At 33.8% G+C, this 16741-nt stretch overlaps 2 protein-coding genes across 2 annotated transcripts in view; both read left to right on the top strand.

The window, feature by feature from the left end:
* The first annotated feature begins 422 nt into the window (after nt 1-422).
* LOC128546201 (plectin-like) overlaps nt 423-16741 on the top strand; it is a 33859-nt gene continuing 17540 nt past the window's right edge. Inside the window, exons 1-6 of the mRNA XM_053525908.1 lie at nt 423-8734; nt 9309-10004; nt 13358-13536; nt 14453-14543; nt 15067-15221; nt 15826-16227. Of these exons, the coding sequence (XP_053381883.1) occupies nt 5089-8734; nt 9309-10004; nt 13358-13536; nt 14453-14543; nt 15067-15221; nt 15826-16227 (5169 nt within the window). The 5' untranslated portion in view covers nt 423-5088. The remainder of the gene's footprint in view (nt 8735-9308; nt 10005-13357; nt 13537-14452; nt 14544-15066; nt 15222-15825; nt 16228-16741) is intronic.
* On the top strand, nt 8753-11839 carry LOC123540819 (uncharacterized). Its single transcript, XM_045326134.2, has one exon. It carries the CDS (start codon nt 9368-9370, stop codon nt 10007-10009), a length of 642 nt encoding a protein of 213 aa, XP_045182069.2. The 5' UTR covers nt 8753-9367; the 3' UTR covers nt 10010-11839.

The following is a 16741-nucleotide window of genomic DNA, read 5'->3' as shown; positions in this document are numbered from 1 at the left end:
TAAAGTCGTCGCTAATGTATACATATGTGTTATTGTTGTGATATTTTATTCTATAATTTGTTCGTGTAGTTGTTTTTATAATTATGATTTTTTTCTAATGACAAGAAACTGTAGGAAAATTCCAGTTTAACTTTGCGCAGTTCAATAACCCATGAAATGCATGCCTGAGTTACTTATTTCTTATATTTGCTATTGTGTATGCACTGTATTCTCCTTAATCAATGACTTTAAACTCATTTTCTCTATTACATATCTACTGTCATAAGTAAATTTAGTAATAGTCTAAAGTTATTTCAATTTTAGTTAGGTACACTTGAACCTGTCTTAGCGGTCACCTGTATTAAACAGCCACCTGCCTTAAGAAGCCTGTCAATTAACTTTTGAAATTGAGATTTTATTCTTATCAGCTTGTCTTAAGCAGGCACATGTATATAGCAGCCATGTTGTGTAGTTCCTTTGGCTGGTTGGTTAATACAGGTTTGACTGTAGTTTCAGAGGAACTTTCTCTTTTTTGAAGAAAAACCATGAAGTACTTATTTTAAGAAACATTTGACCTAAATATTATAACACACTGGCAAGTATGGCCATGTAGAAAACATTGAAAACCATATTCTTTAAGTAGCTTATTCAACTTCTAGCAAATTTTACACAAATGTTTCTTGGATAGCCATCTGCCAAATTCCTTCATGGCATTCTTTTACATTAGAAAACATGGTTCAACTTTGAAATATCTTAGCAAGAAAACATTTTACCTAAGAGTTTTACTTAGTGTTATATTTGTTCAATATCTGACTTAAATCACTTTTTAAGGAGGATACAGTGACGTTTCTGCAATTGTTACTGCCATAGTGTGTGATTTGTAAATATTTTTTGCAGCTTTAACATTTTGCTCAATATATAATCCTGCAAAACCTTTGCTCAGAACACCTGCCTACCAGGTATATTAGCTTTTCTACTGTTTGTTTCTATTATATGAATTTTAAAAGGAGCGTCCTTTAGAAGCAATGAGTGGTTAGTACTAAGCCAAATAATAGTAGACTCAGTTTGAGTCTGTTCATAAGAGGTAATGGAATGTGTAACACCCCTTAATGCACCCCCATCCCCCTTACCAGGGAACTGTGTTATAACAGAACATTCTCCTTGATTGCAAAAGACAGAACTGTAATAATAACCACTGCGTTCTTTATGAGAAGACGTTTTACAGCCATCGCACAGTGCTTAAAGAATGTTGTAGTGATAGTTGAATAAATTTATGAAAATAATCCTGTGGGTACCAAGAAAAATAATTGCAGACTCAGTTTGATCAAGTCTGTTCATTAGAGATAATGGAAAGTATTAAATTGCCCCTTTACCCACCAGCATTAGCTTTAACACCAACTGATGCTGTTGGTATGATTGTTAGCTTGCTGAGCACAAATTGCTTAAGGTGACTTACTGTGTCCAGAATCCAATGTTGTCATTTCTCAACAGTTTGACTTTTAACACTGTAGAGGTCATATTTTCTACCAGATCTTTATGAAACTTGGTCGGAATGTTTGTCTGTTTTCAATGTAGGATAAATTTGTTACTTGGTCACTGGTCACTGGTCATTATGTCGTATCATAGAAAACTTTAAAAGAGGCAACTTTTTCAACTTGGTCATCATACATCTTTGGCAGAATGTTTGTCTGTATGAAGTTTAGATCAAGTTCAAAAGTGGTGTACTTGAGGTCAAAAAACTATGTAACTGGGTCAAATCATTGAGAAACTTGGATAATACTCTACCTGATTTTCATAAAATATGGCCAAAGTGTTTATCTCTATGAAATCTGAGCCAAATTTGATACTAGATTTTCTGGTGTACGAACTAGGTCAAGTGATACATGTTGTATGTGAAAGATTATCCAGAATCTACAGAAAAAAAGTCATTTGAAAAGAAAATGTCTGACTGATACATTTGTATGAAAGTTTTACAGTAGATTCTTTCCCTTGAAAAAAAAGGGATGATTAAGACTTACAGCTGTTTTTGAAAGAGTTCACAATTAAGACAGTGAAATATTTTTGACAGTACTTCAGTTCTGCATTACAGTTATAACATTGGCATGTATTGGTCAGAATTTAATTTAGAGGAAAAAATTATAGCTAATAATGTACTTTACATATTTTCTTCAGTATCTCAGAAATGTGTTTATGTGTACAATGATTGTAGTGTGTCCTTCGCAGAACTTCAGAGATGTATATATACTGATCTACTTAAGGGTGAATGGCTGGTTTTAACTTTATGTTGAATATATGAACCATTTTAAAACTGTTATTTTTATCTCCCACCCACTTCTGGAGAAGAGAGGATATACTGTATTTGTTTAGTACACCATTTAGACATACAGTAGTCAGACTTGGTAGGAGAATTACTTGTGGTCAATAGCTAACTTATTTGATCTTCATGGTCAGAAGGTGAAAGGTCAAGACCACAGTAAACTTGTCACTAAAATGGTTTTCAATAAAAAATTTAAACAATAGACAACTACCAATATTTTCTTGGATCAGTAAAATTACAATTCCCAACTCCCTCAGACAGTACATTATGGTGGACATTACTATTTTACAGATAGCTGTTGTTTGGTATGCATGAGATTGTATTGCATGATTGATGACTTTCTTTATGGTTTTATTCTGATTTGTGAATGATTTAGTGAGTTATAAAAACAAGTCATTTTGTTTAGAATATTACAAAACAAAACTTGTCACAATTTATACCATGAGGATTTACTAGACAAATTTTAGCTGATGTATTTGTGTATTCTATTATTTTATAAAAAGTGGGAGAAGTGGAACAAACAAATTTTATTATTTTGTTACACCTCTTTTAATGCATTGGTGATTTAAATTCTTTTTTGTTTCTTTTCATATGTTTGAAACTTTGCAGAAGAAATTTAATTATTGATTTGGTAACTAAATTCTTCAAATTCATCAAGCTAAGATTATTTGTAGATGCTAAGGACAAATGGAAACAAAGACTAGGAAGATAGTCTTAAGCTTAAATTCTGTGAGATAAGTATTCATTGAGAGTTGTTTTGAGCACGGATGGCTCTGAGATAAGCTTAAATCCTGTGAGACAAGCTTAATTTCTGTGAGATAAGTATTCTGTGAAAGTTGTTTGGAGCAAAGAATGGCTCTTAGATAAGCTTAAATTCTGTTAGATAATGAGATAAGCTTAAATTATGAGGCAGTCTTAAACTCTGTGAGTTTACTGTTCTGTAAGAGTTGTTGGATCAGTGGAATGGCTGTGATATAACTTTAAATTCTGTGAGATAAGTTTTCTTTTAGAGTTGTTGGGAGTGTAGGATGAGAGTGGCAGTGATAATAAAGAATGGTAGAGAAAGCAGTGAGGAATTGAGGAATTTGTTACTTTGGAGAGGGGGAACTGAGAGCCTATTAAAAGTTTGGGAGAGCGTGGCTTTTGGACATAATATATTATATGTAACAAGAAAATAAAGCTGATTTTAAAATGTTGTGAACAAAAGACGAAAACTTAAAAGAAAGCATGAATTACACAGATTAAGAATGCTTGTGTAAATTTTAGATAAATAAAAAGTAATTTGTGAGTTTTTCTGTTTCAATGGTGTTGTATACATAATGGTTAGTCTTGAAATGTTTCAAATATTTTGTAAAACTTTCTTTAGCAGGATTTTTGAATTGCTACAATCCCCCCAAAACAGGAACTTTTCATATGTTCAGGTAATTTTATTATATCATATTTTACTGATTTATATATATTTCAAAGAGGATATGAAAATATTGTTAATCAAAATGTTGAAAAAGGGGAATTTAGTCATTCCATCATTCATTTGTTTTGATCCCAATAACAGAGTGCAGTTGAAAATAACTGTTTTTTCCAAAATAAATTCACTTTAATGCCAACATTTTAATAATTTGAAAGTTTCGAAACATAAAGAATATTCTGATCAAAGTGTCTAAAATTCCACCATAATATTTGATAATACCAATAGAAAATAAAAAGCCCATTTTTAATTTTATAAAAAATACAACTAGCTAAGTATTCTATTTAATACAACAAAAAATTATAATTGAAAACTGTGTATGGTGGAATGACTAAAGTTTAAAAAACAATTCAGATCAGAATGTTCTTTTGTAGTTGCATAGGATACCATATTACAGATGTTATGAAATATATTTTCTCTCTTTTTCTTTTTTTTCAAATTAAAGCTGTTTAAAAATGCTGGTAAATTATGTCCTAAAGAGGTAAATAAATGCCTTTATGATATATCATGAATTTTCTGTCTGAAAACAAAATGTGGGAGTCATGCTTCTTTATGATTGTATTAGGAAGTTTTGTGGTGAAACTATAAGTCTGTTGACTATTTTTAACTAAAATATATACATGTATTTTCATTAAAAGAAAAGCTGTCTTGTAAGATATCTTTTAAAAAAGAAATTTAAAAAGCCTATTTTCACATGCTGATATATTATTAAAAATTCTAACACGAATTGATTCAGTTTCTTATTCAACAAAGAAGGCTGAAAGTTGTATGTTATTTTACAACAATTTACTGTTCTGACATCACAGTTATTACATCATAGAGTAAAACGGCATAGTGGCGCATTGGAAAAGAAACCAACAAAAAACAGTCAAGTATTTGATGGACTTCGTCAAAGATTTACTTAAAAATCCTTGGTAACGTGTTAGAATTGAAATAATATATCTCATTTAGTGATTTGCTCTTGAATAAAATCATTGTTTGCCGTTCAAATGCGCATTATTATATCACAAGGGCGCAGCTTCGCATCTGAACTCCAAATAATGATTTTATTCAACGACAAATCACTGGATGAGATATATTATTTCTTAAACAATACAGTTGCCAGTGTTCCTATAGTGTAAGTGTTATTGATGTGCAAACTTCATTTGCTAAATGTTTTTGATTCCAAATATAAAACAAGTATTCATATTTTATCCAAACAGGTGTACCACTTTCTGTGGATATTCAAAATGAAAGTGATAAGGAGCTGCTAAATCAAGTAAATGAGCTTGGTAAACGTGTTGTGCTTGAAATCTCTGAAGATTGTCCAGGCAACATCTCTGCAGAAATGGAGTATGACAAAGAGGAAAAGGCAGATGTTGTCCATGTTAAGAAGTTTCAAAGAACTGTGATTCCAGATATAGACTTGCCAGGTATTGAAGAAGAAGAAGAAGGAGAAATGGAAGATGATCCTTCGGAGATGGTTGAATATTTTGACTATGGCTCCTCTGTAGATGAGACATCAATGACAGAGAGCCATCCACAGAGAGCAAGACTTCATCCAAGACTGCAGAAGCAGGATGCAGTAACATCATCAACGTCTCAGTCTGAATCTGATGACAGATATGCAAGACCAAAGTCAAGGTTGAGGAGATCATATTCAGAAATAAAGACCAGGCCTAATTACAAATCAGATGGTTCTGTTTCATCCAGATCAGTTTCATCTGCAACTAGGAGTAGGGATTCAGCCTCTCATTGGGCAGGAAATACCTCAGCACCAGAATGGTTGCCTTCTTGGTCACAGAATGGAATTAGTAGTCAAAGAGAATATAGAGAATACAACCGACCTCGGACTGCTTGGAAGAGGGAGGATCGGGCTTATATGGATCATTCACAGGGCCTTAGACCATTGTCTGCAAGGCGAACCATGTCTATGAGAGAAAGAGAGGATTATGAGTACATGAGGGCAAAATTTTACCCTCCAGTTCATGACTGCCTCAGCCATAGCCATGGTCATCAAGATGACAGCCAGTTAAAGAATAAAACACCTAGAAAACCACTTGTAAGAACAAATTCTAGAAAGAGGGACATTAATATTAATATTGACTCTGGTGCTAATAGATCAAAAAATAAAGTTGATACTGAAATTCATGGTGTGACAGATGAGTCAGATGCAGGAAGGGTTACAGTAGGAAAAGGCAAACGTGGTAATATTAACATAAAAATACCAGGGTCTGAGCTGCAAGAAACAGCTGATGAGGTGTCTGATTTGGAACTAGATCATCCTCCACCAAGACCTATTAAAGTTGACATTAAATTTAATATGAGTGAGAAAACAGATAATGAGAAAGTGGTTGAGAAGAAGAAAGAAGTGGCAAAACCAGTAAAAGTAAAATCTCCTAAGAAGACTAAAGAAAAGCCAGTTGTAAAAGAAAAGCCAATACTGCAGCAAATTTTGGAGGAACCTGTGGATCCAGGTGTATCTGAAGCCTATGCCTTACATATATTGAAGGTACCTGTAAAAGTCAAGAAAAATAAGGCAAACACCAAGGCTAGAGGAAGGTCACGGTCACCAAAGAAAGGTGGGAGAGGAAGATCACCATCTCCCAAGAGAAACCCATTGAAAAATGATTTGAACAAAGCTAGAAAGGACATAGATGCTAAGGTTGAAGATGGAAAACAACAACTTGAAAAATTACTCCAGGAGTGTTTAGAGGTGTTTGGTGAAAAGCTTAAAGAGCAGCAAGAGATGTTTGCTGAACAGTTGGAGAAAGCACATGGTCAGTTTGCGGAAGATCTGAGTGAAGCACAGGGAGCTTTATCTTTGCATGGTGAAACAGTTAAAGGTGATCTATCAACCAAGTTAATTGAAGCAACAGATACAATTACAGAACAGTTAAAAGATTCCCAGACAGCTCTAAGGACTAATCTAGATATATCACAGAAAGCTTTGGCCAGCCAGTTAGAAGAATCTCAGAAAATCTTAGGAGATCAGTTACAGGAATCACAAAATAACTTTGGAGAACTTGTGAAAGATTCACAAAATGTTCTCGCAGGTCAGCTCAAAGATTCGCAACAGATTTTTAGTGATCAAGTCCAAGATTCACAAAAGCTTCTGTCAGAACAGTTGACCGAGTCACAAAACACTCTGACAACTCAAATGAAAGATACACAGATTGCATTAACAAATCAGCTAAAGGAGTCACAGACAATGATAGCAGATCAAGTTAAAGAATCACAACGGATGATTGCAGAACAGTTGAAAGATGCACAAGAAACTATAGCTGAACAGCTCAAAACAGCAAAAGCAAACTTTTCTCAACAGTTTGTTGAGTCAAAACAGACACTCACAACACAACTTCAGGAGTCACAGGACACAATGTCTAAACAGCTTGCAACATCACAACAGGTCATTTCTGATGATCTTGCAACCTCTCAAGGCATTCTTTCTAAACAGCTGGATGACAATCAAAAGATTTTATCAGACCAGCTTATGGCTTCAAAGGAAACAATTGATAAACAATTACACGAAACACAAACTAAAATCAGTGAACAACTTGAAGATAGTCAGAAACAGATTGACAATACTTTAACTGAAACTTTGGACAAAATTGATAAACAAGAGCAAGATGCCACCGAAAGATTGTTAAAAGAAAGTGAAGAATCACAGAAAAAGATACAGCAGCAGGAGGAAGATGCAAAATTGAGAATGCAAGAAGAGAGTGAGGCAAGCCAGAAGAAACTGATGGAGCAAGAAGAAGCAGCAAGGGAAAAGTTGAAGCAGGAATCTGAAGAAACTCAAAGAAGATTGGCAGAACAAGAAGCTCAAGCAAAGGAGCAGATGGAGAATGAGAGAGCTGAGACTCAAAGAAGGCTTGAAGAACAGGAAAACAAAGCACGTGAGCAAATGCAAAAGGAAAGTGAGGAAACACAAAAAAGAATTGCAGAGCAAGAAGCAGCTGCTAAGGAGAAGTTACTGAAAGAAGGTGAAGATACTCGCAGAAAATTAGCAGAACAGAGTGAGGAAAGTCAGAAAAAGTTAGCACAACAGAGTGAGGAGTCATCAAAAAAGCTGTTGGAACAAAGTGAAGAGACCTCTAAGAAACTTGCTGAGCAAGGTGAAGAAACCCAAAAGAAATTAGCAGAGCAAAGTGATGAAACACAAAAGAAATTGGCTGAGCAAGAGCAAAAAGCACGAGAAGAAATGGAGAAAGAAAGGGATGCAGCAGCTCAGCGTCTAGCTGAGCAAGAAGCAGCAGCAAGAGAGAATATGAGAAAAGAAGGTGATGAAACTGCAAGAAAATTGAAGGAGCAAGAGGAAGAAGCAAAGGAACAAATGAAAAAGGAAAGTGAGGAAACAGCAAAACGGTTAGCAGAACAGGAAGAAGAAGCAAGGCAAAAACTCCAGAAGGAAAGTGAAGAAACACAGAAGAGATTAATAGAACAAGAAGAGAAAACAAGAGAAATGATGCAAAAAGAAACTGAAGAATCTGCTAAAAGATTAGCTGAACAAGAAGCTTCAGCTAAAGAAAATTTGTTGAAAGAAGGAGAAGAATCTGCAAGACGACTTTCAGAACAAGAACAAAAAGCCAAACAGGAAATGCAAAAGGAGGCAGATGAAACAGCAAGGAAACTAGCAGAACAAGAGGCATTGGCTAAACAAAGTTTGCAAAAGGAATTGAAGCAAAAGCCAGTGACGCTAAAAAAACCTGACCGAAACCAGAACTACCTAGATCAGAGAGATGGCATGTCAAGTAAGAGCATATCTTGCAGTGGATTAACCTTTATGATGTGTTGCATTGACATTAATTATGATTCTATTTTCATGATATACTTATTTCACCAATTCATGATCAAATGGAAATATAAATACATTTTAAGGGGCACACCTAATTTATGTCAGATATTTTTCAAAATCAGAATATCTTTGTCATCAGTAAAATATTCTGTTCCCTTCAGTGACCGATACCTTCCTATTTGTGAGAACTATAATTGATTTCATTTTTAGCCGATTAACTTTTACAAAACCTTTCCAAAAATGTACAAGTTTATGCAAAAATTTAATAAAGAAAATTTCAAAATGCATTTATTCTCTGCCTTACATGTCAGAATTGTAAATTTCTTTAACATTTATTTTGTTTATTATACATGAATTATCAAGATTATGATTATTAATTTCACATCTGTTATCTGCATTTTGTTCACCTTTTAACTGGTAATCCTTAATGAAACTATGATTTGAATGGATGCTTTTTGCACATGAACATATCCATATTGCTTTATAGAATGATTGTAAAAGATCTTCTGGGCTGATTTACATTGAATTTTCTTTGGAGTTTTGTTTTCGTATTTCAAAGAATTAAATATATTTATAAATCGTGTATATTTTAGTACACAAATGTGCAAAAGCAGATATATTTGGTGATCTGCATATATTGTCTTTAAAAATATGGTACTAATACCTGTCGCACTTCATATATATGAGTGTATTCACCTAACACTTAACTGTATACAAATTATTGCACTGTTTGCAAGATAGAAAGAAGATCTTTTATGATGTTCTTTTAGGTGTCCAGCAGTCACCTAGATTTGCGAGACGTCCCCCTGTAAAGGAGTATACCTACAGAATGCCAGAAGTCGTGTACATGAAAAACGACCAGAAAATGGAATTGATAGAAAAACCAAGAAAAGTTGTTGATGACGACATGATGTATTTTTGTAACCAGGATGATGTTGATGATAATGAAAGTTATGAAAGTTTGTTTGAAGGGTTTGATGGACAGATTATTAATAATAGTAACACAATTTCCGATAGCGGTATTGAACAGTCTGAGAGTATTGTATCAGAAAGGAGTGTAAGTGAAGCTCTTAGAGATAGGGGGAGTGTGAATGAATGTAGAAAAGTTGAAGAAAGTATGGACAAGTTAAAACTGAAGCTAGAAAAAAAGATGACAGGGTTGTCCTTGCAGTTGAATGAATCTGATAGTGAGTCAGGAGTGGAAAGGAGTTTTACTGAGGTAGTAGAAGATACTTCAGTAAGGGAGAAAGAAAACGAGGTGGTGGATGTGAAGTTAGGGGATGAGATAAAGAATGGAGCTGATTTAGATGGCGGGCAGATGAAAAACGAATCATTGAAGGAGTTAGGAGACTTGAAGTTAGATCTAAGTAGTGTGAAAGATGAAAATGTTGAAGGGTATAAATTGAGTGAGGAACACAAACTGAAGAAAAGACGATCACATGAAACAATTGAACAGTTAATGGCAAGTTAGTTCACATTCTAAATAAAACAGAGAACTGAATTGCAAAATATTAAGAAGCAGTAAGACATAATGGAAATAATTAATCAAATCATTAAGGTTGAATGCCTTTAAACTGAAGCCTTTGTCTAAAAATGAACAAAACTGTAATTGTTACTCAGTCTTTCTTTTCTTGCATTTTGCCTTTACAAATCCCTTTAAGACCACATCTCAAAGCCAATATATTCCTTTGTTTCACCACTTGTTTGCTTTGTATCTTGTCATGTGTTCCTATTGTGAAATCAGTTTAAATTTACAAATATATATCAGACTTCATGCAATTTAGCTTGATAATACAAGGTGTGTGGAGAGCTTTCCTAACTTGCACTTGTGTAACTCTGACACAAGTATTTCATGAATTATGTCCCCTTTTTACATAAAGGCAATTTCACTCTATCTCTGTATTTACAAAGAGGATTTGATTCAAATGGTAATATTAAATAGCTGTTCTACATCAAAGACAGAATGTCCATAACTCTGTCACCAATATTTCATTAGTTATGTGCCCTTTTTACATAAAATTTTAGGTTGAAGTTTTGATATTATTCAAACGTAAAACAGTTTATCCACATCATCAGCTGCATTGTATGACACAGAAATTACTCAAGTGATAGCTCTAGTATTTTAGATATGACTATCCAGCGTCCAGATAGATTAGTATGTGTCTCCTTGGACAGTTCTTGTTCTTAAGGTGACTCTATTAATGGATATCATATTAGGCTCCTTGTCAGTTGAATATTTTTCTTTGAGTTTAATTTCAAATTCTGTTACCAAAAAATAAATTGTTCTTTGTAATCGTGAAATTGTGTGTTTTGAACTATATGAGAAAAGCTGAAGTGCATTTATATATTTATTTATCACATGCGAGAATTGAATATGAACCATGCTGTGTCAATTTACTAATCTCAAGTGCTAAAAGACTTTTGTGTGTACTATACCTTTGTTGTAAACAATAAAATCAATTCATATGTGCCTAAGAAAATATTGTTAACCTTTTATTGCATTTAACAATGTCATTTTATATGTACAATGATAGAATATGAAAATTTGAAGTACTAGTAATGATCTGTTATGCTGTACACCATATTTATTTTTGAGTACACTGCACTAAAGCTGTGAACATGAAAGTCATCTCATAGGAAAGTATTGTAAACCATTTCTGCTCGTATTATTTCATATGGTACTCGGTAAAAGAGCATAGCACCAGTAACCATGGTAGTTCCAGAACCTTTGATAATTTGAGCAATTGTATTAAGCACAGTAAAAATAAACATGCATTTATCTGTGTAACTTTTTGCTGGAATTACCTCCATGAATTACTTAAACTCTATTACTGTTTTAAGACATACTGTTAAATCATTTATATTCGTGGCAGACTAATTTTTGTTGATTTTGTGGTTGGAATCTACGAAATTAAATCTCAATGAACAAGTAAAATTCACATTCATTTTGTGTTCAAAGTTAAAAATAGTCAAATTTATATCTCAATGTAATAGCCATTGTGTCTAGAACTTAAATAATTTCTTGCCCATGAAATTAAATGATTAATCAGTACATGCAAAAATCCTTCGGACCTTGAAAAGTGAATTCAGTACAGGTTTTTGGAAGATTTTACTTGTCGAAGAGTTGATTTTCTTTTACTGTCCTACCATCAGTAAACTGTTTGTCAGTACTTTTTTATCTGTATGACCCTAAATGTTTAGTTTCTGTTTTTCTTAACTTGAACTATAGCCAATGTTTGTAATGTTAATACATATATTATCTTCTGGATTTAGAAATTCATTGAATAAATTGTGAAATCATTTTTGAAGTTTACATTGTTCTGAGGTTAAGTTTTTGAATTTGACATAGTACGTGTTAAAAACTCTAATTCCAGTATTGTAATAAAATCTGTGAAAAGTTCCCTAGGAAGCAAGCAAAATAAATTAAGACTTTGTTTGATTGTCTGTTCATGAGAGGTTATAGAAAGTGGCTGACACACCTCACATGCCCCCAGCACTTGTTTTAGCTGGTATATGATATATGGAATAATGTATTGATAATAATAATTATCTTCTCCATTCAACGAGACTACCCATTTGAGCAAACACACCATTCCATATAAGCCTCAGAATATTTGCATCAAACAATAAAATGGTACAAAAAAACAACTGTTTAATGTTGTGAAATATTGGTGAGAAGGTGTGTTTCAATTTTTTGTAGAAATTGTTTATCAGTTGAAACAGTGACTTGCTGCAGTTCAGAATAAGACAGTTTGACAGAATGTTTGGACTTTGACGGACTTTATTAACTGGCCCTACTATATGACTGTAATAGAAATGGATCATTTTTACCGCTAACGGAATTGAGATTTTTCTCATCACACAAGTTCTGTATGCAGTTAAATTATAATTTGAATAAAAAATGGTGTCATGCTTAAGTTTCATTAATTTAAGTAAGTTCTTGGGATTAAAAAAATGTTCATCTTAAATTGATAGAATTTTAGATTACAAGGACAAAGCAGGGTATAGGCAGGTAATTTTCTATATTACATTTCTTTTGACTTAAGGTAATGGACCTGTATAAGCGGTAATTTCCATGAGATCATATATTGTCGTTTGCTGTAGGATTCCTTTGACCATACCAGAAAATTGCTTTGTTATAACAGCCAGAGAATGCAGAAATGGAATACAGAGAAAACATAATCAAATAGAAAAAACATTAATATGGATTGCCAATATGGGTACCTTAAAAGTGAGCACAAGACTATAAATTTATAATTGGGTCCACTACCTTAAAAGTCAAGTAAACAAAATTGAACAAGCTTGTGTTTTGAGAAGGATCTCAATGTTAGATTTAAATGTAAGTCACCATTTTGAGTAAGTGACCCCTATTGAGTAAGTGTGTTAACCTCTTCATTAAGTGATCGTTTGATGCTATAAATTCTTGGCTGAAGGAACTGGTAAGTAGTAGTTTTCACAACGGTTCTGTTCTCTTACTTTGTCTCTTCTGTATGCTGAAATATGTCTTTAAATTCTGCCGATAATTTAGAAGATTGTCATGAAATAAAACTCAGTAGCTATTATACTGTTTAGTATGAATAACTAATTATTGTTTGTAATAACCATTTAATACAGTATTTTAAAGGAAGTTACAGAATAATAATGCAAAAAGCTGTTTCTAATTTCATGAACATTTGGATGAAAAGAATTAAGAATTTCATGGACTAAATCTTAAACTGCACTACTTTTAAAAATAGATATTGAAAGAAAAAAAGTTTTCCTTAATACGTTTGATTGATCTTTCGTATTGTTCAGGAACGAGTATATTTGTTTCTTCCAGAGAATAAATACGATGATGATTTCGAGGAGGAAGTTGTGGAACAAACTGAAGATGATCGCCGACACATTATTGGTCTCCGTGATGATGAGACACGCGTAAATGGGAAAACCATCTCCGTTGATGTCGCAGAGAAAGAAAAAGAACAAGAGAAGGAAGGGACACTACCAGAGCACAGACGAGTATGTAGTTTCCAGTCGAGATTCACTAAAATTTACATGAGGGTTTGATTTATCATATTAGAGCAACATGGAAATAGAAGTTTCTTTGTCAGGTCTTAAATATGGCAGAAATGCATTAAATACAGTCGTACCTGTATATAATAGTGTCTGTGCTTGAGAGTGTAAAAAAATGTCTTGGTGATTTTACAGCATCTCTTCAAACAGTTTAAAATACATGTACAGATATATCTAGGATGATTATTTTCCATTACTCAGAACAAAATATCTTATACCTTGTATATTTCGGCCGTATCACACAGCCTTCATCAGCAAAGTGCCTGGTCAGTATTGCATAGTGTTACGTGACAATTGGTGATCACATGAAGGCTGTGTGATACGGCCGAAATGTACAAGGTATAAGATGTTTTGTTCTGAGTAATGGAAAATAATCATCCTAGATGTATGATCCAGAAACAAGAAAACAACCTTCATAGTTGTATGTACAGATATAATGTTAAACGTATTTAACCCTTAGCCTGCTGCAGGTGAATTTAACAGCCTTTGCAAACAGCTTGGAACCAGATCAGACGCCGATTAAATCGGCGTCTGATCAGGTTCCAAGCTGTTTGCTACTCTGACAATATTTCTTCCAATTTTGGAGCAAATTGAATGAACTTTACAATTTAAGCAGACGACATTCCCAGCAGACGACAGTTTATCTAGCATGCTAAGGGTTAATGCCCATCTTTAACTAAAATGTTTTATCTTTAGATAATTACATAAATATAGAAAATCTTCTTCAAACACATTTAACTTTTCTAAATATATATGCATAGTAATGTTGATACACATAAACTTCTTTGTTTTATAATAATGTAAACTTTTTGGTCTAGTATATCTTTAATTGATATATAATTCATATATCGTATAATTTTAGGTGGAGGGGTATTCATCAGAAGATGAAGATGCTGAGGGTCCAAAATCGAAGTCCATTGAAGTCACTGCAGACATACATGCACAGAAGAAAGGTACTTACTCTTAAAATAGATAATTATTAAGAACAAAAGAATAAATTTTATTAAGAGTGGTCTCTGTGGCTGAGTGGTTAAGGTCACTGATGTAGAATCACTTGCCTCTCACCTGAATGTGGGTACAAAACCTCCTTTCTTGGGGTATTGAATTCTTCATGTGAGGAAGCCACCCAGTTACATCATGGAAGGTCAGTGGTTCTACCCAGGGGCCCTGCTGCAATAAAATAATGAGAAGAGAGGCATGTGGGGTCTTCCCTCACCATCAAAAGCTGGAAAATTGACCTTGTAACCTAAATTGTGTCAGTGTGACTAAACATAGTAAAAGCAACTTTTAAAAAACACTAAAGATTTTGATAAATGTTGGCAAGAACTTAAATTAGTAAAGACATGTTTGCTAGATTTTTTCAATGTACCGGGGGGTATCTGTTTCCTGTAAAATGTGGTAATTACCTAAATATAAACTGATATATTTTTTGTTATGAGAGAGAGAGATAGAGTTCTAACTTGATTGTTTCAATAGAAGGATCACCAAAGAGGCATAGAAGGTCCTCCTCTTCTTCATCATCATCATCATCTAGTTCATCAGACAGGGAAAAAACCCCAAGACCCCAAACCCCTGAGAGAAAAACGAGGTCGCCAGAACCGGAGAGAATTGTTGAAACAGCAGTTGTACAGGTATACATCATGCAGGCTCTTCTACTAAAATTAGATGTTCTGTTAAAAAAAAAAAAATAGAAACATTTTTAATCCACCGCAGATGAACAGGTGAGGTGTAGGTGAAGTGGGTATATTATATATATGACTACATGTAGTTTTTTTATCCCTTTTCATCAGAATCTCAATTCATGGCAATGCTAGTTGGGGTGTAGAATTCTCTGTGTAAGTAAGTCAACCAGTTGGCTTAAAGGAAGGCCGGTGGTTCTACCCAAGTGCCCATCTATGATGAAATGATGCAGAGACAGGCACCTGGGGTCTTTCTCCACAATGAAAAGCTGGAAAGTCACCGTGACTTATGTGTCCCACAAAAAAACAAATTGAAAAACTGAACTGTCCTTGTGTGGTTAAAGTGAGGTGAACTATTGTACAATATATGCAAGTGCTACCATTTAACGTTGAAATCACAATTATAACCTCGTATAGTGTTGACATGAATTAAAACAGAAAGTATTTTGGGATCACCTATGGCAGGTGGTGTGTGGAGTGGTGCAAGATCATCCCTGTTGCTTTGGAGGTATTGCCCTTATAATCCTAATAACAAACCATTTTTATTCTTCTAAAGGTTCATACTGCTAGATCAGAGGAGTCAGCACCACCAAGGTCAGACCGTTCAGACCGTAGCACAACCAGTGGCTCCCTAACCACCGAAACAGAGAGCACATTGGAATCGAATCGACAAGAGATTGTGCGCGAAACACCAAAAGTAAGAAGAAGTAGTTCCAGTTCTTCATCGAGTACTCTGTCATCGGACAGTGAGGATGAGAAGTACCAGAGAAAGAAAAGAGAAAATAGGCAAAGACTGGAGAATGAGAAAAGGAGGAAAGAAGAGGAAGAAAAGAGGAAGAAAGAAACTGAAGAGAGGGAGATAGAGAGAAAAAGGCAGTTAGAAGAGGAAGAAAGAAAGAGGCAGGAAGCAGAAGAGGAAAGGAAGAAGAGATTTGAATTACAGAGACAACAGAGTCAGGTATACATCATCAATTATATATAGAGTTTAAGATTTCATACTGGTCTGGGTATGCATAATTTTTATGTGTATGAGATTTTTATGATAATATTCTGCAAATCAGAACTACATATAATTATTTAATTCAAGGGTACCTCTTGATTAATTCATCTCTATTACTATGTAAAAGGATTTGCTACTTGTATGTGTTGAAAACAAAAAAAACTAAGGTAAACTAAGATCAATAATTATATTTTGTTAAATTCAGTACTTATATAGAACCACTTGCAGACCTCTTTGAAAATGTGCAACTTTTTGCTTGCACATTGTAACATGAAACAGTATTTTCCATTTCATTCCATTGTTAATTCAACGTCTAAACAGATAAAAACAATAACAAACTGTATATTCCCTTATGAACGCCCTTGGGGCTTTATTAAGGCCTTAAAACGGTGTTTTTTTTTTACCCTTTTCAGTAAAATTTAATGTAAACTATGAATGCAACTTATAATGAAGAAATTTTAACAATAATAGC

The sequence above is a fragment of the Mercenaria mercenaria genome, chromosome 16 (genome assembly GCF_021730395.1).
Source record: "Mercenaria mercenaria strain notata chromosome 16, MADL_Memer_1, whole genome shotgun sequence".
NCBI classification, from domain to species: domain Eukaryota; kingdom Metazoa; phylum Mollusca; class Bivalvia; order Venerida; family Veneridae; genus Mercenaria; species Mercenaria mercenaria.
Note: the sequence above shows the minus strand (reverse complement) of the source record. Positions and strands in the feature narration are given on the sequence as shown.

What these genes read in the sequence shown, in the direction of transcription:
- LOC123540819 (XM_045326134.2), top strand. Translation starts at nt 9,368, where the DNA reads ATGCCAGAAGTCGTGTACATGAAAAACGACCAGAAAATGGAATTGATA.